General features: G+C 34.7%; 1 protein-coding gene across 5 annotated transcripts in view; it reads right to left on the bottom strand.

Annotated features, from left to right (window-relative positions):
- Positions 1 to 26437, bottom strand: part of NEDD4 (NEDD4 E3 ubiquitin protein ligase) — a 151969-nt gene that overhangs the window by 66147 nt on the left and 59385 nt on the right. For 3 of the 5 annotated variants that reach the window (XM_056809834.1, XM_007479693.3, XM_007479695.3), the window contains 3 exons: positions 8088 to 8149; positions 5682 to 5787; positions 1332 to 1498 (listed from right to left, as the gene is read on the bottom strand). In XM_056809834.1, the coding sequence (XP_056665812.1) occupies positions 1332 to 1498; positions 5682 to 5787; positions 8088 to 8149 (335 nt within the window). The remainder of the gene's footprint in view (positions 1 to 1331; positions 1499 to 5681; positions 5788 to 8087; positions 8150 to 26437) is intronic. The other 2 variants (XM_007479694.3, XM_007479698.3) reach the window with 1 other exon arrangement.

Raw genomic sequence — 26437 nt, 5'->3', positions numbered from 1 at the left:
GGCCAAGCAGAACAAATTGAATTTGCCTACCACATGACAGCTATATTTTGTCATATCTGTAGGAATCAATGACTAGATTTGGAGGTAAGACTCAGGTTCAAATCCTGGCTGGCTGGCTATATAACATAAGGAAAGGCACTAGACTTCTCTGTTCCTCAGTTTCCTCCTCTGAAAAAGGAGGCTGGGATGGAAAAGCCTTCTAAGATTCTTTCTTGTTTTAAAGCTCTTGTGATCTCCACATTTAAATATCTTCTTCATTTCCTTTAACTGTTTTTTCACATGGCATGGTTCCTTTAATTAACCTTTTACCCTCCTCTGTATTTTCTTGTTTCTCAATATTTCTCCTAAACTGTGGCATGTAGAACTAAACAAAATGCTCTAGGCATTGTATAACTAAGGCAAAGTATGGCAGGACGATTGTCTCCTTCATTTGGGTCTTAATACTTCTAATGGTAGCTTAAGTTTTCTTAGTAAATTAAAAGTTATTATTGCCATAATTCAAATTTAATTAAAGAAACATCTTTTTAGTCTAGAAGATTAGCATGGGCCCACAAGAGCAGAACCTAAAAGAAACAAAGTGCATCCAAGATGAGATATGAGCTTTTTTTGTTTTTTACATCACAGTGATGATTCATAATGGGCTTACCACATAAGATTAGAACCGCTAGGTCTTTTTCAAATAAAGTGTTGTCTACTCATTCCTCATTTATCACATGTCCCAAGAATATTACTTTATATTTATTTCTACTAAATTGCATTTTAAGAGATTTGGCCTCTCATTTCCAAATGCTGAGATCTTTCTGGATCATGATCATGTGACTCAGCAAAATCAACTATTCCTCTCTGATTTCTGTAGAATGCATGTCATTTGTGCCATCAACCAAGTCACTAATATCAATGATAATGGTCAGAGGGCCAGAACAAAATCCTTGGGTAATATATCAGAGGCTTCATTTCAAGCTGTCATGGATCCATTTGACTCTTTGGATGCAGATGTTCAACTAGTTCTGAATTCATCTGACTCTGCTGCTAGCTGACCCACATTTCTCTGTAGTGTTCAGAGATAAAATGAAACACTATCAAATGTTTTGCTAAAATCCAGTTATGCTATATTTATGACATTATATTTATAGGTGTTTCAGAAAAGGAAATGAACTTATTAATTCAGTTAATACTAGCCTATTTTATTTAGCCAATGAGCACATGTAAAAATCTTAATGGTCCAGCATTATTAATCTCTAAATTATTTTGCTTCGATAGTGGACAAATCAAAATGATAATTCCTAGTTAAAATCATCTATAGTACAAATGAGGATGGTATCATCACATACTGAGAGGTAGGTCTGCTCCACTGAATTCTTCTCGACTCATGGTTTACATAAGAAGTCCTTCCAAGGACATCTTGCCTTTCTCCCCAGCCTGGAGGCAGAGGAGAATATTCCTGTTGCTGCTGTATATGATAAGCAGTATCTTGTTGGTCCACAATAATCCAGCCAGGCTGAAAAATATATATAAATGTTTAATTTAGTCCTAAATTTTTTATCAATTTTAATTAATTTTAGTCTTACACATTATTTATTGAATAACTGTGTCCATCAATAAGATATAAAACCATAATTGAACCCTTTTTGATACTTGATAAATGACAATTTTGCAAAATGAAGGACTGTTAGATATTAAGAAACCTTTATATAACTACTTTATAATTATTCAATCATATTTAAAGGAAAAAGGGCTGGTGCCTGTCAGAAAATGCTAAAGATCTTTAGAAATAAATTAGAAAAACTACAGAAAGCAAAAGCCTAGTTAAGGTATCATCTTTGATTTTGTTTTAGTGTACATTTTGTACAAGGATGTAGAAATAGGTAGGAAAGTAATGATTGATTTAGACACAATTGTTTGAATAAAAATAAATTGATTAGAAAAAATCTTTTGGATTTCCTGTCTAAGTACATGTTTATTTCAAGCTTTCTATCCTTTAGATACAAGAGAAACAGGAGATACAGAGGTTTGGTTAAGCCCTGAAGCTAAGAAAAACTATTTGACAAAATATATAGTTTTTCTTAATAAGGAAGGGAAGGGAGTTCTGGTACCTGGGCATAGTAGGAGACAATAAAGTCTAAGCTAGTCAGAATAAGCAAGACATTAACTAGGGAAGAAGCTTCTATACTAGAGCCCTTGGAAGCAGCTGAAACAGGAGGAAAAAATTAGATACTAAAACTATTTACAAAGCAAGAGCAATAGGGAAATGGCAAATAAATCTGGGAAGAAACCTCTAATACCTTAATGAGATAAAGCAAAGACTTTTCTGATAACAGATAATAAAGCCTAGGTTTTATATAGGTAGTTGTACCTAGTTAGAGAAAACGTGTGTTGACTGGAAATCATACTTAAGTGTGAACTTTATAAGTCTCTTGTTTAGTCATGCCAGGGGAGAACCTAACAAGAAGGATAATATACATTATTCCCCTGGTAGGAGAAAGAAGTACCAGAATTGTAGGTATAGTTCTCTGAAAGTAAGTGGCTTCTATAGAGTTGGCTAAATTTTAAAATTTCACCATATTAAATAATAGCAAGTAGAATTATAGGATCATGGGTTTAAAATTGAAAGGCACCTTAAAGTTAGTTCAACCTCACATTTTACCAGTGATAGTGATGATGATTATAAGTGACAGTTACATAAGCTTTAAAAGATGTGGAAAGTACTCTACAAACATGATCTGAACTTATTTTCACAAAAATAGATGCTATTATCACAAGTATACTGATGACCAAGTTGAAGCTGGAAAAATTAAGCAACCTGCTTGGGTTCAAATAGCTGGTAGGTATTTGAGTAGGAATTGGAATCCAGGTCTTTGTGATACCACATCCTGCTTGTTATCTTCTAAGATACACTGCCGTAGATACATATTAAATATCTTATCACAATGGTAGGAAGTTGAGATGCAGGATTCAAATCCAAGTTCTCTGACTTCAAATTTGGTGCTCTTTCTCTCCATTATACTATATGTGCCTTTGAGTTTTTAAGTATTTAAAAACCTTCCTGAATCTAACCAACTAAAGAAATTTGATATCTACAGTAGTAGATCTTATATTTATATAGAACATTTTTGAATAAGGAAGGCAAGAAAATGTATTTGCTTCACAAAACCAAAAGAATAGAAATGGCAAATTGGGTGAAATTGGCTTTTGTGCTTAAAAAGAGAAGATTCCACCACACATGCCTTGAAAATTGAAGAAAAAAGGAAAAGCACTCAGTAAAGATTAAAGAAATTAGATTTGTACTAGCTTTGTATGTATTTTCAGGGGGTTCTTCTTTCACATAAATTGAACACTGAAGGGTTATCATGTTATAGCCCTTGGGAATCTGTATAGTGAATGTTTACTCTCAACATGGACCCCAGGAAGTGTTATAATATTACACTTCTCAACTATTCTGCTATTTATAATCTGTCTGAGGTCCTTAGAAGTTAAAAGAATTTGCCCATGACACAAAACCAATAGCTTTAAGTGGCAGGATTTGAACCCAGGTATTCCTGACTACAAAACTAGCTCTTTATCAACTATATTATGAGATTTAATATATATTTGCAAATCAACTAAAGTTTAAACTGTCCGCTCTTAAAAATTGCTACTCTTTTCTCTATAAGCAATGTTAACTGAACACTAGAATAACATGAGCCTCTTTCATAACCTATAACTATTTTATTTTTCTACACTAAGGTATTATATTTATAGTTATAAAATGGAGACTGGAGGAATTGGCAAATGTTATTCTGGTTACAGATTATACAAGGAATGAATAAAAGCAGATATGTTTCCTGGAATTCCTGAGGCCTCTCATAAATAAATGCCCACATGTTTACATCCACTGAAATTATAAGGTGCTTTTTGAAGAAGATCAGACATCAACCCATAAGACCACAAAATGAAGTAAAACAAATCTACCTATAATGTCTGAACTATAAGTAACATACCTATGAAAAAATCTGTATGTCAGAAAAACTTGAAAAAGCTTTACTAAATGATTGAGTGCTCTTAGGAATAATTTTTAAAGCTACTTTAAAAAAAAGTTTTCTTTCTTTATAGTGGAGTCATGCCTCATTTTGGACAAGATTCCATCATTCTACACTCTATAAAACTACCAAATAGAGAAACTACTCCCAAATGATAAATGTACATTATCTGAATATCTTGTTTGTAAAAAATAATTTTTCACGAAAATACAAGGACAAATAAATGGAGATGTGAATGTGGATTAAGGAAGGCAACATATGCTTGTCATAGGTCTTTCTACTATAGAAGTCAGGCTAATCCAAACATAATAATCTGTAGAAGTGAGTATCTGATAATATATATATATATATATATATATATATACTTTTTAAAATTAGAAAACAGATACACAAACTACACTTATTAAGGAGAATCTTGGGAAAATAAAGGATTGTTGTAATGAAAGATGCTTAAAAGGAACCTTTATAGGGATCAGCACTTTGTACATAGTAGGCACTCAAATACTTATTAAATGAATGGCATGTCTCAGAGACAGGGCTCCTATAGATGGTGCCTAAGTAAAATGTTTTCTTCCACTTCTATCCATTAGAATTAAAGTTTTAAAGCTGGAAGGTTCTTGTGAGGTGATCTGATCCAACAATCCTTTCTTCTCCTTAAAATGATAAAAGAAAAACTGTCCTAAAGAGTTCGTGATTTTTATAGTGTTACAAAGCCTCAGAAGAGAACTAAAATTCAAAGTTTTAATTATCACCTTTGATGTAGATGAGTACCAAACCTATATTTCCAGATTCAAATTCTTCCTTGAGTTAATCTAATATATATATATATATATATATATATATATATATATATATATATATATGTATATACACCTGAATATTCTTTTCCTATCCAAAGTCAATGTATCCAAAACTTGATTTACCACCTCTGCCTAAACCATTTTGTCCTCTTAATTTTCAAATGTCTATTAATAATACTTAATCAACCATGCTTGAGGATATTAAAGTTACATAAACATGTGTCTGAACCAATATAAACTCATTCCGGATTCCAAGTCCAACCCCTTCATCCACTTGTACCATCTTGCTGTTTAATTATTATTAACATAAAAAATATTAAGAAGTTAATTTGCTTTTAAAAAAATAGCCTTATAGGAAGGGGTGGAGGAGGGGAGGGAGGGAAAGAATATGATTCTTGTAACCAAGGAATAATTTTCTAAATTGACTAAATAAAATTTTCAAAAATAAAAAAATAGCCTTAAACAATTTTGAGGAAATTATCTCACAATTAAAAATTATACAACTAAGAAATATTAATTTTTGGTACTATTTTAATGTAAGAGAATATGGCAGAGTTTCAGAAAATCTTTTATAAAATCAGAATATAAGATGTAACTTTATTTTGTAACAGTATCAGGAAATATATTCACTTACATCTACTAGATCTTTCCTTATTACTGCACTAAAAATTTTAATAAGCAATGGCCATGTATAAGTATTTGAAACAAATAGGACTTCTCATGAATTTTTGGAAAAAGTAAATTTATTTTCTAGATTAACTTATTTTCTTCCAAACAAATTAAGTGACTACAGTTGTTTATTCTTGATTACATTAAAAATAGGAAATATATTTTATTTTTATCTGAACAAATTAACAATTCTCACCACCTCTAGTTCTTCAGCCTGATTTGCGTTTTCATTCTCAGATCCATTGGCTTTAGGTACATAAGTCATTTTTAATCTAACGTAACCTTTAACTTTTGATTTGTGACTGTAAAACAAAAAGAAAAAACAATTAGGCTAAAGCAATATAAAGGTCACACATGAATTTGTGTTATACGTCAAGAGTTGAGTGATTTGGAAAATCTAAAGTATCATGACTTTGAGGAGTCATAGTTTTCCTTTTCTTATAAATGTAAATATAAAGCTTCCTTGGTTCAGTTCAGACTAAGTGAGAGAAAAGATCATGTGAATTAGTAAATATCCAAGTAGAGTAATAACAATGAAAATGTTTTTTTTTACTTTTGTACATGCCATAATTGAAACTAATTCAATGATGCTTAGTAGAATAGCTGCTTTACGGAATTATAATATTAACTCATTTATTTAGGTTCTTAAGATGTGAAGTGTTTTTTCCTCATAACAATGCAATAAGGTAAGTAGTATAAGTATTATCTCTATTTTATAGATGAAGAAACTAAGGCATTGAGGCATTAAGTGACTTAAATAGAACAGAATGGATTCAACTCTGTGGGTCTACTTGGGTGTGTATCTCTACCCTAGTCTATGATTACATTTCAGTTTCATCTACTAAGATACTTTAAAGGGGAACAAATTATCACTTAGCACTTAAGTAGGCACATTTTTCTGATAATTTTATTTATTTTATGTGACCTTTCCAAAAAACAATTAAAACATAAATTTCAACCCACTCTAAAACTGACTTCTGAAGTGGAGTCTGAAGTACAGGGAGAGGCTTAGTCTCTTTTCTCCTTTTTCTATTGTAATGTAGATTTGGGAGGGGAGCATCTTAGTGATGTGACTGGAAGCTCTGTCCCAATTTTCCTTGAGGAAGTTCCTTAATCAAACACCTTCCCTCCAGCTCCCTGTATATATCAAGATCCTTTTCAAGTTTCTTGGAATGAGCTCATGTTAGTAACTCTGGAGACAGCATCCAATATTCTTAAACTTAGCCCTACCAAAATTCAGTTTTTATAATCCCATTCCTATAGTACATGGCTCCCTCAAGAACAGTAAGATTAAGTCATAGACAACAATAGATGGTGTTTGGTGGTACACTGCTACTGTGAAGTTCTTTTCGATGTTGCACTTGTTTACTTCTATTTTGCTTCAGTAATTAGGATATGATATGTGTGTAAGTACATTCATAGATATCTACATAGGCACATGCACATACACTTAATTTTAAACTGGCAATAACTTAGTCCTTTCAGTGGGGCAGTGACCAAATACATTTTTATTATAGGCATTCAATTCAATAAATAATTATTAAGCACCTACAAACACAAGGCTAAAATGTGGAAATGCAAAGCCCAAAAGAAAACATTCTTTGCTCTTCATGAGTTTCCATTCTACTAGGGTGGGGTAGGGGCAGAAAGGAGATATAGCATGTACACAGATAATGTACATATAAAGTAATTTTGAAAGGCGGAAAGCACTAAAATGGGGTTGTAGGAGAATGGGAACAGGGAAAGTTATCTCCTCCATCAAAAAAAAAACAAATGATAAAATACAAAGACAATGATGCACAAATCACCAGAGCAAAGGAAAGTATTTTATGTAAATTTTGTATATTTGCAGTGCCCAATGCTGTTTTATACACAGTAGGTATTTATGACCATTGTTAGCTACATATGAAAAAACTTTCATACTCTCTAAATTTCATTTTTCCCAAGAAAATTCTTTCTGCCTCCAACAAAAGTAATCTCTAATATTTAGAAAAGGAAAAAAAAGAGCAAGAAAAAGTGTTAAGCACCTTAGATATTATTTTTTTTGCTATACATAAATATTTTCAACAGCAAATAAGTATATGTGAAAGGTATTTAGATTTAGGGTTTAAATATAGCCTCTTGGATGAAAAAGAAATATGATTCAGGGATATAGTTATTAAATATACTGATGGTTTTAAATTTCTCTTTGCTTATGTTGCTTTTCATTATTTATAATGAAGTCAGGTTAAAAGTACATATTTATCTGTACTCTGGCTGTGATACAGTGATACAGACTGGCTCTGTATCACTGGCTTGTAGACAATTTGATGTGTGATTTAAAAAAATAATAGCATATTCATTAAGAATTAGATGTCAAAAAAATAAACAAAAAATTAAATAAAAGAAGTAAATATCAAATATAAAAACATAAAATCTAGTGTTGCTCAAAAAAGATTTCTTTTTGTTTAATTAGAAAAAAAATTTAACATTTAAAAATTAAATTTTTTGAAACCCCTTATTTGCATGAGCATAAACTCTAAACTTAAAAAGAGGCTACTATATAAGCTACAATGAAGACATAAAAGATATAGTAATATTTTCCTGTTTGACATTTACTGACCTTCTTGAATGAAGAACAAAATCCTTACATGTGTATGGTCTTTCCATATTTGGATTTTCCATCTAGAATAAGATTGATAGTAGGTTTTCAACATGTAAGTAAACAGGTAAGTCAACAAAATGACTTAAATTTTTTTGTAAACTATAATCAAAAGTACAACTATACATTTTTATGTATAAATTGCTACTCCCACTACCCTACAAAAAATGATTCATCTCTATATGCCTCTGAATTAAATCTTTTGCTTAAGAATTATTGGAAGTTGGGAATTTAAGATGAGAAGAACAAAGGAAGGGGGGTGTTTTGCTTGAATCCCAGATGATAAGCTGATTATTACTCAAATCCTCTGGAAAGGTAGGAAACTGTCCACTTTATGTTATAACTAGTAATCTCCTTAATTATAACAATTTTTCAGTGCCCTCAAGACTATCTATGGGCCATTAAAACCCACCACCAATCCCTTGCTATCCTCTGATGGTGACACTCTCATAAAAGATAAAAAAGGCATCAGCAACAGGTGGAAAGAACAATTCAGTCAGCTTCTCAACCGACCCTCTTCAGTCAACCAAAGCGCCCTTGACCAGATCCCCCAAAACCGCACCATTGAACAACTTGATGTCCCTCCTTCAATAGAGGAAGTCCAAAAAGCCATTCAACAAATGAGTGCAGGCAAGGCACCCGGTAAAGACAGGATCCCAACTGAAGTGTACAAGGCCTTAAATGGAAAGGTGCTCCAGGCATTCCACATAGTGCTGATCAGCATATGGGAAGAGGAAGACATGCCCCCAGAACTCAGAGATGCCTCCATCATAACCCTATACAAGAACAAAGGCGCACAAGCAGCCTGTGACAACTACAAAGACATCTCATTACTCTCCACTGCTGGAAAGATCCTTGTCCATGTTATACTCAACAGACTCCTGTCATCTGTTTCAGAGCAGAACCTGCCTGAATCACAATGTGGCTTCCGACCAGATCCCAGCACCATCGACATGGTCTTCACAGTGAGGCAAATGCAGTCAAAATGCCTTGAGCAGAACCCAAGTCTCTACATTGTCTTCATAGACCTGATGAAGGCTTTCGACACAGTGAACAGGGACACATTGTGGGTGATCCTCAGCAAGCTCAGTTGCCCAGCAAAATTCGTCAAACTGATCCAACTCTTTCGTGTCAACATGGCAGGGGAAGTCCTATCTGGTGGAGAGATTTCCGATCGCTTCAACATCTCCAATGGCGTGAAACAAGGCTGCGTCCTTGCTCCAGTACTATTCAACCTATTTTTCACCCAAATATTACGACATGTTGTGATGGATCTAGACCTGGGCGTCTACATCAAATACCGACTGGATGGCTCACTATTCGACCTTCGCTGCCTGACTGCAAAAACAAAGACAACAGAGAGACTCATCCTGGAAGCTCTCTTCGCAGATGACTGTGCTCTCATGGCCCACCAAGAAAATCATCTCCAAACCATTGTGGACAGGTTCTCCACCGCAACAAAACTGTTTGACCTGACAATCATGAGGATCTGATGGCAGGACCGAATCACCAATCAGGAAGTCCTCGACAGAGCCAACTCCACCAGCATCGAAGTGATGGTCCTCAAAACCCAGCTACGATGGTCTGGACACGTCATCCGCATGGACCCACAGCGAATACCAAGACAGGTATTCTATGGTGAACTGTCAGCTGGACTCAGGAAACAAGGCTGACCAAAGAAAAGCTTCAAGGATCAGCTAAAGTCAAACTTGAAGTGGGCTGGCATTACACCAAAGCAACTAGAACTTGCTGCCTCTGTCAGAAGCAGCTGGTGAACCCACATTAACCATGCCGCCGCCACCTTTGAAGATGAGCGAGTTGACGTCTTGCCGCTGCACGTGAACGCCGATACCAGGCCATAGCCACACCTCCTGTAACAACTGGCGTCCCATGCCCCATGTGCCACCAACTTTGCGCCTCAGCCTTTGGACTCCAAAGCCACATGAGGGTACACCGTAGATGAAACTGCACAAAGACAATAGTCATTCTTGGTCACCGAGAGACTACCACTAGTAATCTCCTTCTATATTCTTGGCTGGCACCCCAGCTAAATTGAAAACCAGGTGGCCTGGGCTATGTATGGAGTGTGAGAGGGAAGAAAATTATGAGAGGAACAACATGGAGTAGCCAGGTTGTGTATTAGGTAAGATATTGGTTTATAGATAAACTAATAAAACAGTTATTTATGAAATGGAAAGAATAAAGAAAACCTCAAAGCAAGTAGAAGTAAGCTGGTTTATTTGGACCAAAGAGCCAAGGTTAGGGAAACACTAGCTCAGTAGGTAAAGGAAGAGGCATAATTAGATGGCAAGGAGCCCAAAAAGGCAAGTTCAATTGAACTTTATAAAGGTAATAACATAAGTCTAGAGGGAAACACTTTAGGACAGCATTGGTGAACCTTTTAGAGACAACATGCACAAACTACACTTTCAAGCTGTCTGCAAGCCCCTTCTTATTACCTCAGACAGTGGAGAAAGGAAGTGCATTAGGCAACTGGATGGTAGGGCAGGGCATGAAAAAAAATATCCTTGGTTTAGTGGAAAGGGGTAAAGGAGCAGTCTCCCTCTGGCACGCTGATGCATAGATGTCACATCTTCACCAACATGGTTTTAGGATCTCAAAGGACTGATTAAGGGGAAATGGTGTTTGACGTTATTATACATTTTTCTATTTCATGTCAAATTCAAGTGGTCTTTCTGCTACTTATTCTTTCTGATATCTATTGTTTTGGGACACTAATATTTTCTTTGGTCTTGAAAATTTCTCCTCAATTTTTCTATATCACTAAAGTATCTTGATTTTCTCTCACCATCCCTTTGATCCCTTTTCTTTCTTCCTAATTCATGACCCTATTTGGTGTTTTCTTGACAAAAATACTATAGATGTCATAGATTACAAAATTCTTCCTGTATCTGCTTGCAGTTCTCTTTAAGCTACTACATTTCTATCTTGATAACTTTGAAATTTCTCTCAAGTTCTGCTCTCACTCAATTCAAATCTTTTGCTTATCAGAAACATTCACTGGGATATCCTGTAATCAATTAAATTCCAGATATATAATTAAAATTTATCTGAAAATACTGGTCCTTTAAGATTCTCTCTTCTCTATTAGTGATAATAATGGTGATATATATATATATATATATATATATATATATATATATATATATATATATTTTTTTTTTTTTTTTACCTAGGCTAAAAAATACTCATCTTGCTACCTGGTTTCATTTTCCCTATCCAGTCAGGCATCAAATACTATATATTTTTCCTTCTCTTTGTCTCTTTGTATTCTTGTATATGTTTTCCCTTGATTTCTAGGATTCTAATCTTGATGCTAAATTATTATAAATTATTACAAAAGTTTCCTAGCTATACTACTTAATTCCAGACTCTCCTCTTAATTTGATCTTGCACCTTGCTATTAAACTAATAATTCTTCTCAAAAACTGCTTTCATGATCATTGACATTATTTCTCTGCTAAGCTGTAACCTCACTGGAATCACACAATCATGTATTTATTTGTTGGTTTGTTTGAAAATTTTATTTAGTAAATTTAGAACATTATTCCTTGGTTACAAGAATCATATTCTTTCCCTCCCAACCCTCCCCCAACCCATTCCCCTAGCCAATGCTCAATTCCACTGAGTTTTACATGTATCCTTGATCAGAACCTATTTCCATGTTGTTGATGTTTGCAATAGGATGATCACTTAGAGTATACATTCCCAATCATATTGCCCTCGACCCATGTAATCCAGAAGTTGTTATTCTTCGGGGTTTCTGCTCCACAGTTTTTCCTCTGAATGTGGATAGCATTCTTTCTTTCTCATAGATTCCTCCAAGTTGTTCAGGATCACTGCATTGCCACTAATGGAGAAGACCCATTACATTTGATTGTCCCACAGTGTATCAGTCTCTGTGTATTATGTTCTCCTGCTTCTGCCCTTCTCACTCTGTATCAATTCCTGAGGTGGTTCCAGTTCACATGGAATTCCTCCAGTTTATTATTCCTTTAAGCACAATAGTATTCCATCACCAAAATATACCAGAATTTGTTCAGCCATTCCCCAACCGAAGGGCATCCCCTCACATTCCAATTTTTTGACACCATAAAAAGCTCACTATGAATATTCTTGTAAAAGTCATTTTCCTTATTATCTCTTGGGGGTATAAACCCAGCAGTGCAATGGCTGGATCAAAGGGCAGAAAGTCTTTTAGTGCCCTCTGGATATAATTCCAAATTGCCCTCCAGAATGGTTGGATCAATTCACAACTCCACCAACAATGAATTAATATCCCGACTTTGCCACATCCCCTCCAACACTCATTACTTTCCTTTGCTGTCATGTTATGCAATCTGCTAGGTGTGAGGTGATACCTCAGAGTTGTTTTGATTTGCATCTCTCTGATTATAAGAGATTTAGAACAATTTTTCATGTGCTTATAAATAGTTTTGATTTCTTTAATTGATGTCCTTTGCTCATTTATCAATTGGAGAATGGCTTGATTTTTTTGTACAATTGATTTAGCTCCTTATAAATTTGAGTAATTAGACCTTTGTCAGAGGTTTTTGTTATGAAGATTGTTTCCCAATTTGTTGGTTCCCTTCTAATTTTTGTTGCATTGGTTTTGTTTGTACAAAAACTTTTTAATTTGATGTAATCAAATTTTTTTTTATTTTAAATTTTGTGATTTTTTTCTAACTCTTGCTTGGTCTTAAAATTTTTCCTTCCCCAAAGATCTGACACATATACTCTTCTGTGTTCACCTAATTTACTTATAGTTTCCTTCTTTATATTCAAGTCATTCACCCATTCTGAGTTTATCTTAGTGTAGGCTCTGAGATGTTGATTCAAACCTAATCTCTCCCATACTGTCTTCCAATTTTCCCAGCAGTTTTTGTCAAATCGTGGATTTTGGTCCCAAAATCTGGGATCTTCAGGCTTATCATAGACTGTCTTGCTGAGGTCACTTACCCCAAGTGTATCCCACTGATCCTCCTTTCTGTCTCTTAGCCAGTACCAAATTGTTTTCATGACCACTACTTTATAGTATAGCTTGAGATCTGGGACTACAAGGCCTCCTTCCTTCGCATTTTTTTTCATGATTTCCCAGAATATCCTTGATCTTTTGTTCTTCCAAATGAACTTAGTTATGTTTTTTTCTAATTCAGTAAAAAAGTCTTCTACTTCCCTATAGGGTGCAAATCAATTCTCTGCCCCAATGAATTTGATTATTCTTCCATCTTTGAGTCAGTTTCAGTGCATGTAAGAATTAAGTACTTTCTATCTTCAACCTCTTTACCCTTCTAGTGTATTGGTGTTCTCCTCCACTCCTGCCATGTCCTTCTTTATGACATATAAATTTACCCCATTGTGTTTCTGTTCCCATTTCTCTTAGTATTAACCTCTTTTTTACCCCTAGTTTTGTGTGTATATATGTGTATGTATATATATATATATATATATATATATACATTTATACATACATATATCTATATACATATTTATATCTTGGAATTTCATCCTATACAGTTCATCACTGTTCCCTCTAAGTATAGTTCTTCTAGCTACCCAGGTGATAATAATTTTTACCAATATCCTCTTTTCTTGTAGGGATACATATCATTTTAACTTATTGGTCCCTTAAAAATTTGCTTTTTTCTCCCTTTCATAATTACCTTTTGGTGATTCTCTTGAGTTCTGTTTGGGTATCAAATATTCTGTTCAAGTTTGGTCTTTTCCTTATGAATGCTTGGAATTCTTCTATTTTATTAAATGACCATACTTTACCCTGTAAGAATATAGTCACTTTTTCTGGGTAGTTGATTCTTGGTTGTAGACCTAGTTCCCTTGCTTTCCAGAATATCATATTTCCTGCCTTTCGGTCCGTAAGTGTAGATGCAGTCAGATCCTGTGTTATCCTAAATGTAGTTCCATGGTATTTGAGTGACTTCTTCTTGGCAGCTTGTAATATTTTTTCCTTGGTCTGGTAGCTCTTGAATTTGGCTATAACATTCCTGGGTGTTGTCAGTTGGGGATTAAGTACAGGAGGTGATCTGTGGATTCTTTCAATCTCTACTTTTCCCTCTTGCTCTAGAATTTTGGGGCAGTTTTCTTGCATAATATCCTGCTGAATGATGACCAGGCTTTTGCTTTTGTCATGGTCTTCCCGTATTACAATGATTCTTAAATTATCTCTCCTAGACCTGTTTTCTAAATCTTCTGTTTTGTGGATGAGGTGTTTCATTGTTTCCTCAATTTTTTCATTCTTTTGATTTTACTTTATAGTTTCCTGCTGCTTTGTTAAGTCACTTGCTTCTTGTTGTTGTAGTATAGTTTTTAAAGACTGAATTTTATCCCTGGCTTTTTGTTCATCCTTCTCTTTCTGGTCTGACTTTATTTGGAAGTAATCTTTCATCTTCTTTGCCTCATCTTTCATCTCCTTTGCTTCATTTTCAAGTTGATTAATTTTGGCTTTAAAGACACTTTTTTTTTAAAATTTCCAGATAACTTATCTTGCTTTTTAAATTCTTTCCCCTTTTGTCTTCAGCCTCTCTTAATTGTTTTTAAATTGTATTTTGAGTTCTTCCAAAGCTTGTGTTCAATTCGTTGGAGTTTCTGTGGTTTTGCTTGATGTTCCTCAATCCTCCTCAGTTTCATTTGCTCTTTGTTCATTTCCCAGATAGAAGCTGTTGATTGTAATTTCTGTTTTCTTTTTCTGTTGTTTACTCATATTTCCCCCTTTCCCCCCCTCTGTAATTGCCTGTAGTCTTGATCCTCTCATTATATGCTGGATCTGTGAGTTTCGGCTGTTCTGTTGATTGGTCAGGTAATCTAATCTAATCTAAACAACCTTGTGGTCAAGGTTGTTGCCTGTAGTTTACTGCTACTTTTCCCCCTTGGAGCTCAGTCAGAGAGACTCTCAGATGCATCTGTGGGGGGATAGGGGGGCTGTTGGAGCTTGAGCTTCTCTGCCCTCTGAAGGCTTCTTATCTGCCTGTACTGATGAGATTCAGCCAGGGTGGAGGATTTAATCTGCTAAGCTGGCTGTGGCCTGAGGCCAAAACCTTCAGAAGGGGGGGGGCAAAATGAAGCATTTCAGCTGAGACTTGCCTGCCTTCTCTGTGCTTCTCCTCCTCCATTTGCCTCTAGGCTGCCTGTGTTCTAGGCCCTGAGCCTGGCACAGCTTTGCCAGTAAGGTTTTCCCTTTGGACAAGTGCCCTTGCCGGCTCAGAGATTCTAGCCATTGCTGAAGGCTCAGCGCTGTAGGTGGGGGAGGGGTCCTGAGACCTTCCTTCTTCCTTCCCCTTAAATCTGAGTGTTCTAAAGTTCAGGCTTTTTTTGGGGGGGGGGCAAACCTTTTAAGTTGGGTCCAGGAGGAGGGTTCCTTAGCTCCATCCTGTTGTTAGATATGGTTTTCAGTCCCCTAGAAGCAATGTGTTTTTGATTGGTGAGGAAGAGTTTACAGAGGTCTGAATTTTTTCTGCCTAGAAGCCACCATCTTGACTGGAACTTGGATCTCCTTCTTAAACTGGAGGGTCTGATAGGAACCAGGCATTCAGATCTAAGTGAGGTCTTAGAGACCAGCATACTTCTGGTGTGAGAAGTAATCCAAAGGTAAAGTGGGCTTCCAGAATGAAGAGGTTAAGGAGAGGATACAAAAATTGAGCCAAATGCATGATAATCTTAAGCTATGCTGCCCCAGAGGGGTGTGCTTAAAAAATATATAGATATAGATATAGATATAGATATAGATATAGATATAGATATAGATATAGATATAGATATAGATATATCCCTCTTTTTTACCTAAAATTTGAAGACTGAATAATATTCTCAGTAAACAAGACCTCAGGTCCTGCTAGATGAAGGTTCTGTCATTTTTCATGTGGCAAAGATATCACCAGGGATGTGTGGCCATCAGGTCATGGAGCAACTGTGAGAAATAAGTGATGGACAGCTCACATGTCCTTGTCCACACTTAGTTAAGAAGTTTGGAGTAAGGCCAACAAGTGAAGCTCCACAGTAGAATTATGGGAGGTATAGATACATTACTTAGACCTCTGGAAGGAGTACTCACATTGATGGGCTCACAGACCCATCCAAGCATTTTCGTGATATCTATAAATTCAACAGACTATGGCAGCACTTAGGGTGCTTGGCTATCATTAATCTCTTCAGCCAGAACAGATAAGAATATTAGTAAGGAGACAGAAGGTTGGACAGTGTGAGTGGGGGAGAACTAGAGAAGGTAGAACCTAAGCAAGGTGACTCATAGTTAAACCAGTCTGAGCATAAGTGGTAAGAAAAGCACTGCTCAGAGTCATGAAGTCAAGCTATTTTGTATTGTTCTTTAATCATCTCGTATAAATTAGCATCATTTCCTCAAAAGAATCTCAAATTCTTATATTCTTATATTTCTGTTATATCTACAACAGTGGTTAACATAGTTATAGTCACTTAATGATTTTGCTTTGAGTTGATCTAAAGATTTATCAAATTGCTTCCAGTTTCCAGGCCCTGTGGTATAGGGCTAGCACATGACAAAGGCTTAATAAATGTCCCAGGCTGACAAAGCATTTATTTATTAAGCACCTACTCTGTGTCACGTACTATAGTAAGCACTGAGAATACAAATATCTGAAAAGCAAAGTTTCTGCCCTCACAGTGCTTTACATAAAAGGGAGCTGAAAAGGGGAATGGGAGAGAGGTGAGGTGAAGATGTGGTCTGAGGAGTTGTAGACTGAGCCTAGTTTGAAAAAAGTATGGCTGTTAAATGGAGGTTCAAGGAGGAACTCTACTAATTGGAGGAAAAGTCCAAAGGGTGGGTGAAGGTGATGGCCACATGAGCTTCTGGGACAGAGACAGAGGGGTGTGTGAAATCTCTTTGACTGACTGACATGTGTGTATGAGTGTGTGTGTGTGGGAGGGCAGGTAATGCAGTATCTAGATTTCATGTTACACATTTTGTAGCAGTCCGCCCCCTGGCTATGGGCAAGGGGAACAGTCAGTCTTGGGCATGCTCAGTAGTGCTCATGGCTGGGAAGGCCTCTGACCCTTGACCCCAGCTTCTCCCAGGTTAGGCGGGAAAACAGGTTTCTTTGTTCTCCCCTGGTTAAGAGAAACCACACCTATGCCTTGTCATTAACCAATGAGAATCATCCCTATGTACTGTGTATATTTGCATATCAAAAACTATTTAGCCCAGCAAGCTCCGCCTTCTCTCTCTCTGCTCTCTCCCCTCTCTTCTCTTTCAGGCTACCTGATGGCTGTCCTTGCAGGAGCTTGGCCTCTGGCCAAGCTCCATCTTTAATCTTTCTCTATTCACCTCTCTGACCTGTGTGGTATGGATCTCAGGACTGGAAAAGCCTACGCAATGGTCCTTTGATCTGAGCTTAGCTGTGGCTCATTGATAATTAATAAAGACTCATTCTGACCACCTCATATCTCTAATAGGACTCCGTCACTCCCCTCGTGGTATCAAAACTTCTATCCTGTCTCTATCTTCCTACCTTGTGGCTTCTCTCCCCTCTGAGAGAGCCACAGATTTCATTTTTTAAAGTAAGCTACTAAAATAATCTTGCTAACTTTAAGACATATGACAAAAATTAGCATGATCATAACGATAACTCACAATTAAGGAATGAGATGGGCAATAGTCTATGTAATAAAGTGCTCGATAATAATAATAATGATGCATTTATGTAGCATTTTAAGGTTTGCAAAGTACTTTACAAATATTGTCTCATTTTGTCCTCTTAATTACTCTGGGAGGTTGGTGCTATTATTACCCCATTTTACATAAGAAAACTGAGAAGATGGACATTCAAGTGACTTTCTTATAGTCAAATACCTAGTAAGTGTATGAGGCTAATTTGAATTCAGGTGTTCTTGACTTCATGGTTAGCATTTTATCCATTATGCCCCCTAACTGTCAATATTGGTGCAGGAGAGTGAGCAATTATAGACCCCAAAAAGGTCTTAAATTCATTCTGAAAAAAAGGTCTTAAATTCATTCTGGACATCAAATGCCAGCCAGTCGGTAATGCTCATTATAGTCTTTTTAGCCAGCTAATTATTTCATATTCAGTAAATCAAACATTGCTTAGCAAGAGTTATATCCTATATTAGAACTAGATGAGTTCCTTCTATAAAAGCAAATCTATATTTGGTAAAGCTTAATCCACTTAGAAACTCCTCTGAAAATAAAAAAAATGATTTGAAAAGATTAGGCCATTTTAAAATTATCCTTCCTAAGGCAAATATTCTGGCCAATAAATAATGTTTTTCCAAGTTTTGAGTTGGAGAATAAATTTCTTCAAAATTGCTTACAGTAACAACAAATGATAACAACAAAAAAATATGTGGAAGCAACTGCTAAGATAATGTCAAATTTTGCAAAGCTCTTGACTAAAGATATTGAAGTTCTTAACTAACCAAGATAGAAACTTCTTGCTATTTCAAGAGGATGAATCCTAAAAGACATAAAACAACACATTTATATAACAAGTTAACTCATACCTGGGTTCTCTTACTCTACAAAAAAGATTCTCTGGTCTAAATAGTAAGCTCTTCTATTTTAAAAGTATTCACTTTACAACAATTTGATTTATATCCATTTTCCAAGAACATATTTTGTGAATAAGTATATAAATACTTTGAGAAAATTTATATCCTTGAAATGAAAAGCTAAAGGCATATCCAAAGTTTTCAACTGGAATGCCAAACCTTTTACTTAAACTGGGTTTCTTAATGCTAGGAAAAAATATCTAATTTAAAATACAGAACATAAAAATAAATACTAGTACAGCATTGGTCTGGTTTTCAACTTTTAAAATTATTTTCCAATTCTTTTCGCTTATTCTCTGAGCCAGCTGATTTCTATTTTACTGTGAAAATAAAGACTGTAGATTAGTTTCAAATGGAAACATAGCAAAGCTCTTAATGACAAAATAACATAGTAAAGAAGAAAAAACATTCTTGTGTGGTTTTTTTAAAAAAGCCTTTAAGTAAAAGTTAGGCATTCTTTTGCCCATCATAAAATTAAAAGGTAGGTTATGAATGCACTGGTATCATCATGCGTAAAGAGTCTATTGGTAAGTACTTTGGGACTATATGGCTATAACAATATATTATCTGTCCAAATGTTGAATTACTGAATTTTTTAGCTAAAATGGAACTCAGAGATAATTTATTGATTCATCTATATAGGCCACATATTTCTAAAAGAGAATATTATATAAAGCAACTTTGTATTTTAAGTTATTTTATTGTAAAAGATGTTAGAGAGGAGACAAGGTGAAGAGAAGAAATAGTAAACTGAATAATTTAGGAATAAATAATGTTGTTAAATATTCAGATCAATTATAAGGAAGTAATTTAGGTTAAATAAAAAGTTATAGCAGAGACCTCATATGAAACCTAAGTGAACTTAAATATTTACAATTACAAATGTTCAATGAGAAACTATACAAGATTCTTTTTTAAAGGGTGAAATTTAAGTTCTCATTTGCTGTACTATTTTGTAAGTATACAATAGAATTTTGAACACATGAGAAATGGCTACTTTGGTTGAGGATACATATTAGAACATCTGAATATTTGAGAAAACTGAGTAAGAATAACTGGGAAGAAAAATTTCATGTAAAGAGAGGCCTAGATTAATCTTTCCACAAACACTGGAAGAGCAGGAGGAAGAGGAAGATGGAGGAGAAAAAGGGAGGAAGAAAAAGAGAAGGGGGAGGAGGAGGATCCTTTATAGAATCCTCTACCCAGCCCTGAGATCCATAGAAAGATGCCCAGAATCCTGAGGAGATCCCGAGTTAGTTGGGCCATGATTGATGGAGAGGGGAGGGGGAAAGCTGGAATAGGTCCATCAACTCACACCCAGAGATGGGAGAAAGGTCTTAGACAAAGCCCTAGCCAGGCATCCATCCCCAAAATCTAGGACATCACAGGAGCCCAGCACACAGGATAGGGTTAAGTAGTTTCAGGCAAAGTCTGGGCTATATTAGTTCCTAAGCCCAGGGGTGGAAAAAAGGTCCAAGGCAAGGTGAAAAAAGAAAAAAAATCCACCAGCCATTTCCTGGGAGGAAAAAAAAACCACCAAAGGAAAACTGAGAACATCATAGCCTAAATCCAAACCTTCCAGGTCAAAGAAAAAATACTATGAGGAGTCATAAATTAAGAGTTCAAATATCAAGGAGCCACAGTAAGGATCACATAAGATATGGCAGTTGCCATTCTAAAGAGCAGAGCCTGGAATACAATATTGCAAAAGATTTATGGCTGTACAACTAAGGAAAATAGGGAGAGGGGAAAGAAATGAACCTTTAATGGAAGAAAGGATTTCCAAGCAGTCCAGGTAAAAAGTCCAGAATTGAATAGACATTTTAAAATGGAAATTCATGGACCAAAAATATATAGAAAATTATTCATATTTGTTTAAATGGAAAGGAATATGGAAATGAATTGCTTTTATGTTAATAGGAAAATAAGAAACATGATTTCTCAAAACCCTAAAAGACAGAAGGGCTACAGGTGATTGTGTTCTGGTTTCATGCTCTTAGAGGACAAAAATAAGAGGAAAGTGGGATTATATATTAGGCAATAAAGAAGACGAAAGGGGAGGGAACATATATATTGGAAGGTACACAGCACAAATAGAATATATTCATGAAGAAAGGGATGGGAGAAATCAACATCTCATAAATCTCATCTTCATCAGATAAAGATTTAACATAATTAAGCACACCCTCAAAGGAAGAAATCTAAACTATCAACAACCATATAAAAATATGAAATACTTAAATAAATAATGGAATATTATATTATTGTGCTATTAAAATGACATCATAGTTTCAGAAGAAACTGATATGGCCTCTAGGAACAAATGCAGAGCAAAGTGAGAAAAACTTGGAGAAAAAATTTATGCAGTGACATTACAAAGAAAAACAATTTTGGAAGACTTGAACTTTAATTAGCGTGATAACAAAACATGAATTTGGAAGACTGAAGATGAAATATATCATTTATCTCATGCCACAGAGGTGATGAAATTAAAACTGAGAGCCATTTTTGAGCAAAGAATGTGGGAATTTGCTTTGTTGAACTATGCGTATTTATGGAGAGTTTTATTTATTTATTTATTTATTTATTTAGTGTTTAATAAGCAGGTGAAAAAGAAAAAAGAAAACTGTGGAATTCAACTGACTTAAATGAACCATTTAAATTGCTTGGAGAGAAATGGAAATTTCCTGCTTGTAAAGCATAAAATGAAAACATTTAAACGTAAAGAGATAGTGAGGTTTTCTGTTCACCAAAATACATACCTATTTCAGAGGGTTTTGCTGTTGGACTATATATACATAATCAAAGTAAGAATGAGAGGCATATAAAAAGTTTACCCCTTTTGTCCTGGCTCAGAATCTTTTGCATGCAAAATTGGAGAGGAGTCTAGTAGTTTCTAATTCTAAGCCTGGAAGCACTTTGCTTAGTTTCTGTCCTGGTAGCCTTTTAGCTGGGTACAGAGGTTCAGAGCCTCTGTTTACAAAAAGTGCCATTAGGTTGCCCTTCATCATGGACTGTTATAGTCATAGCACCTCAGTAGATAGGGGAAGAGATGGCTTATAGTTAAGTCTAGAAAAGATAAACTCTACAAATGGTAGGAGAGATCAATCATAACATCAGTAGAGTGATGTGCCAAATGAAAAATAGAAAAAGTCTAGAGATATGGGGAGCAAAAGTGCAACAGCCAAGAAGGAAAAACAGGGACACAATTTGATACCTGTAGATGTAAGACCAAGTAGGGAGCAGGCTCAGAGGATGGTATCATCCCAAAATTCTAGTGGCCCTTTAGTGTAAGAACTGTGAACCACCCCCAAAATCAGATTCCCGTATCACGCAAATATATATGGACACAATCTTCCCTAAGTATATGTTCCTCAAATGAATGTGCTGTAACTAATCAGTTTCTTGATATATATGCCCTTTATGTATGATCCTTTTGAAGAGCCTCTCTACTAATGATTTAAGCTGGTAGCAGAGGGCACCCCAAGGCTGTGGGGGTGGAGCTTACAATTACTCTTATTGCTTTATTTTCTCATTAAATGCCACTGCTTTGAAATAATTGTGATTAATTTTATTAGTCTGCTAAAATATACATCAGTGTGGCTCACCAGTGGAGATTGACTCACAGAGTACCCTTGAACCCATGATAGATTTTTTAAAGGCCCCAGGTGAGATCCTGAGGTAACTTCAATGCTATATATAAAAGGTATACTTTCCTGTCAATATTAATAATTCATACTTTAATCTGTACTATTCATCAAATATTTTAAGGCTACTTCAAATTTTCTTAGTTTTGCTTGATATAAACTAAGTCAATTTAATATTAATTCTTTATAGAATAAACTTTGAATATTTCAGCCTACATATTTAGCCCATCTTATTTCTACATAACTGTTTTTTGACCCATCCACGGATTTTTAAAATACTTTTCTAGAAATTCAAAAATTTTTTTTAGTATGCCAAGAGAAAATGGTTAGTAGCTTAGGAAGTAGAGAAACTTGATCCAGGCTATGAACTATTATGGTAGATGAGCTTTGCTGAGCTTTAAACAACTAGAATTCTACACTTAAAGAGATTCTATCAATGATTTGTTTAGATCTGTGATCCCATCTGGAATATCTTACTATAAGATACAGAATAACACGGCTATTATTAGACAAAATCAGTATTACCCTAGGACAGTGATAGTGAACCTTTTAGAGATGGAGTGCCAGACCCTGCCCCCACCACACTTCCCAGACTGAATGTTGTGAGCCCCCCAGAAAGTGCCAGGCCCCTCCCTCACCAATTGCCAGGCATGCTCCCCCCTTCCCACACACATGGGAAGGAGAAAGTGTTCCATTGGGCTCCTGGACTGAGAGGCAGGGGATGTTAAAAATGTCATCAGGCACTGTTGAGAGGAGAAAGGGAGCAGCTCTGCCTGAGTCCCTCTGCCTTTCTAGTAACAAAGTGGGGGGAGTCTAAGTGACTTGCCTAGGATCACACATCTAAGAAGTATTTGAAATGGAAGTGAAATTGTAGTCATAGCAATCTGATGAAGTCAGTTGATCCCTTCTCAGAATAAAGTATTCAAATTAGTAAAATAAAATACATAAAAATATAAAGGAAACCAACAGCAGGTGATAAGAATCTTTTTTTTTCCCATTCAAGATCATAGATTTTCCCCAAAGGTCAAGAACCCATAACCTAGAAGAAATGAAGACATCAAAATTGAACTGGAAAGAGAATAAATAGCTTAGAATAAAAAGTAGGAAACCTTACCCTAGTCAAAAACTCCTTAAAAATAAAAATAACCGAAACAGAAATGAATGACTGCCTTCATGAGATATCAAGAAATAATAGATCAGAATCCACCGGGCAATAAGTGCTGCAGATATAAAAAGAGAGAAAATAAGGCCTTGCCCTTGAGGAGATCACAATCTAATGGGGGAGATAACAGGCAAACAAATACATAGAAACAAGCCATAATAAGGACAAATAGGAGATAATTAACAAAAAGAGGAGTAGAATTAAAAGTAGAAAACACTGCAGAAGATGAGGTTTTAGTTGGTACTAAAAGGAAGTCAGGGAAGACAGTCAGTAGAGATAAGGAGGAAGAGCATTCCCCAGGCGTGGAAGGCAGCCAGAGGAAATGCCTGGAGTTGAGATGGGATGTTTTATTTATGGAATAGCAAGAAGACAAGTATCAGTGGATTGAAAAATACCTGTCAGAGAAGAAGGTAAGAGGAGACTGGAAAGGTAGGAGGAGGTTAGGCGAAGGTGGGATATGAACACCAAATAATCAACTGAGAAAATGCTCTCAAAAAAAAGTGACCTGAAAAACAGATTAAAGTGAGATCATTTAAGACTCTTAATCTTCTATACAAAATAATCAATCTTAGAACATAAAAACTTCTTGAATAAATGCATAAGAGCAGAAAATTATACATCTTTTACTCACCATAATAAAATGAAAATTATATTAAATAAAGGGACACTGAGAAAAAGTACTTAAAACAAATTGGATACTAAATAACTGTAAAGAATTATTAGGTCAAAAAACAAATCACAGAAATAGAAAATGTCAATAAATATAAATGACCACATGGAAACAACATTCCAAAATTTTTGAGATGCTACCAAAAGTATCCTTAGAGGAAATCTTTATTTTATGAACAAAATGTATTTATTAACAACTTTAACTACAAAAAAAGAGAAAGAGCAGATCACTGAATTAGGAATGCAACTGAAAATACTAAAAGCTAACACATCTTAAAACATCAAATACCTAAATAGCAATCCTGAAAATTAAAGAAGAAAGTAACAAATTGAAAATGAAAAATTCATTGAATCTATAGATAAAACTGGAAGCTATTTTTAAAAAAGCAGACAAATCAGCTAATTTGATTAAAAAGAAGAGAAAAAACAAATGATGAGAATCAAAAATGACAAAGAATTGCCAACAAATGAAGAATAAAAAATGTTATTAGAGACTATTTTGGTTAGCTATATGCCAACAAAATGAACAATTTAAATGAAATAAGTGAATAATTACAAAACAAAATACTCAAATGGAAAGAATAATTGAAAATTTAAACAAGCCAATATTAGAGAAAGAAAATTAAAAAGCCATAAATGGATGTATAAAGAAAAAAAGATTTACAGATGAATTCTATCAAATAATCAAAGAGCAACTAATTCCATTATTACAAAAATTCTTTATAAAAATAGCAAAAGAGATTCTATCAAATTCTATGGCACATACAGTCTTCATATAGAAACCCAGGAAAATTAAAAAAAATTGATAAGGAAAGCCTAATCATAATCAAGACCAATATCTCTAATGAACATAGATGAAACATTTTAAATAAAATATTAGCAAATAAACTAAATAAAGACTATACATTATGATGAGGTTAGATATAAAATAGGAATGAAAGTTTGGTTTAATGTTAGGAAAACTATAAATTTAATAAACCATTTTAATAACAAAATCAACAAAAATCATGGTTATGTTAATAGATGCCGAAAAAGGTTTTGACAAAATATATCACTGATATTTATTTAAAAATATTAGAAAAGAGAAACAAATGGATCTTACTATAAAAGATAAATGGCATATTTTAAAAAACAAGAACAAAAATTATCTGATTGGCTATCTGATGAATGTCTCATTTCCAGCACATATAAGGAATTGATTCAAACTAATAAAAAAAAGAACTATTCCCTAATTGATGAATGGTCTAAAAACTAGAACAGATAGTTCTCAAGAGAAGAAACTCAGGTTTATCAACAATCATAAGAAAAAACTATGTTACTACCAGTTAAAAAGTGCAAATTAAAGAAGTTCTTGGATTCTACCACATACTGACTGACCAAAGTGGAAAGCAATAATAATAAATATTGAAGGGGTTGTGGAAAATAGGTACATTGATGTGGTGATGGTGGATCTATGAATGAATACATATAATCATTCTGGAAAGCAATTGGATTTATATTTTTAAATTGCCATATGCCCACTGACAATACTACTATTAGACCTAACCCCAAATTGATAAGGAAAGAAGAAAATGTCCTTTATGTCCAAAAATACTCATAGTAGCTCTTTTTCTAATGGCAAAAATAATTGGAACCTAAAGGGATGGCTAACAAATGAGGAATAGTTTGATAAAATTGTGGCATATGAATGTGATGAGCTATTATGGCCCTATTAAAAATTATGAAATAGATTATTTAAAAAGATGTAGAAATAAAGGGTAAAAATAAGTAAATTAGGGGAGCATAGAAAAAAGTACTTATCAGATTTAAGATTAAGGGAGTATTTTATGACAAATCAAGAGACAGAATTATGAGCAGTAAAATATATACTTTTGATTACATGAAATCAAATCAAAAAGCTTTTATGCAAACAAAATGAATATAGCAAAAATTAGAAGGAAAACAGGGAGCTAGGAAAAATATTTTACAGCAAGGAAATTGTAGAGAAATACAAATTAAAACAATTCTAAGATATCACCTAACATCTATAAGATTGGCTAACATAGCAGAAAAGAAAAATGACAAATGTTGGAGAGGATGTGGACAAATTGGAAAACACACATTGTTGGTTTAACTTGTGAACTAATCTAATAATCCTTCTGGAAACAATTTGGAACTAAACCCAAAGGGCTACAAAGCTGCATATACCCTTTGACATAGCAATACCATTATTAGGTCTACATCACAAAGAAGCCAAAGAAAAGAAAAAAGAACTTATA

The sequence above is a fragment of the Monodelphis domestica genome, chromosome 1 (assembly GCF_027887165.1).
Source record: "Monodelphis domestica isolate mMonDom1 chromosome 1, mMonDom1.pri, whole genome shotgun sequence".
Lineage (NCBI taxonomy): Eukaryota > Metazoa > Chordata > Mammalia > Didelphimorphia > Didelphidae > Monodelphis > Monodelphis domestica.
The sequence above is the reverse complement of the archived record's forward strand: the minus strand, read 5'-3'. Positions and strand labels throughout refer to the sequence as shown.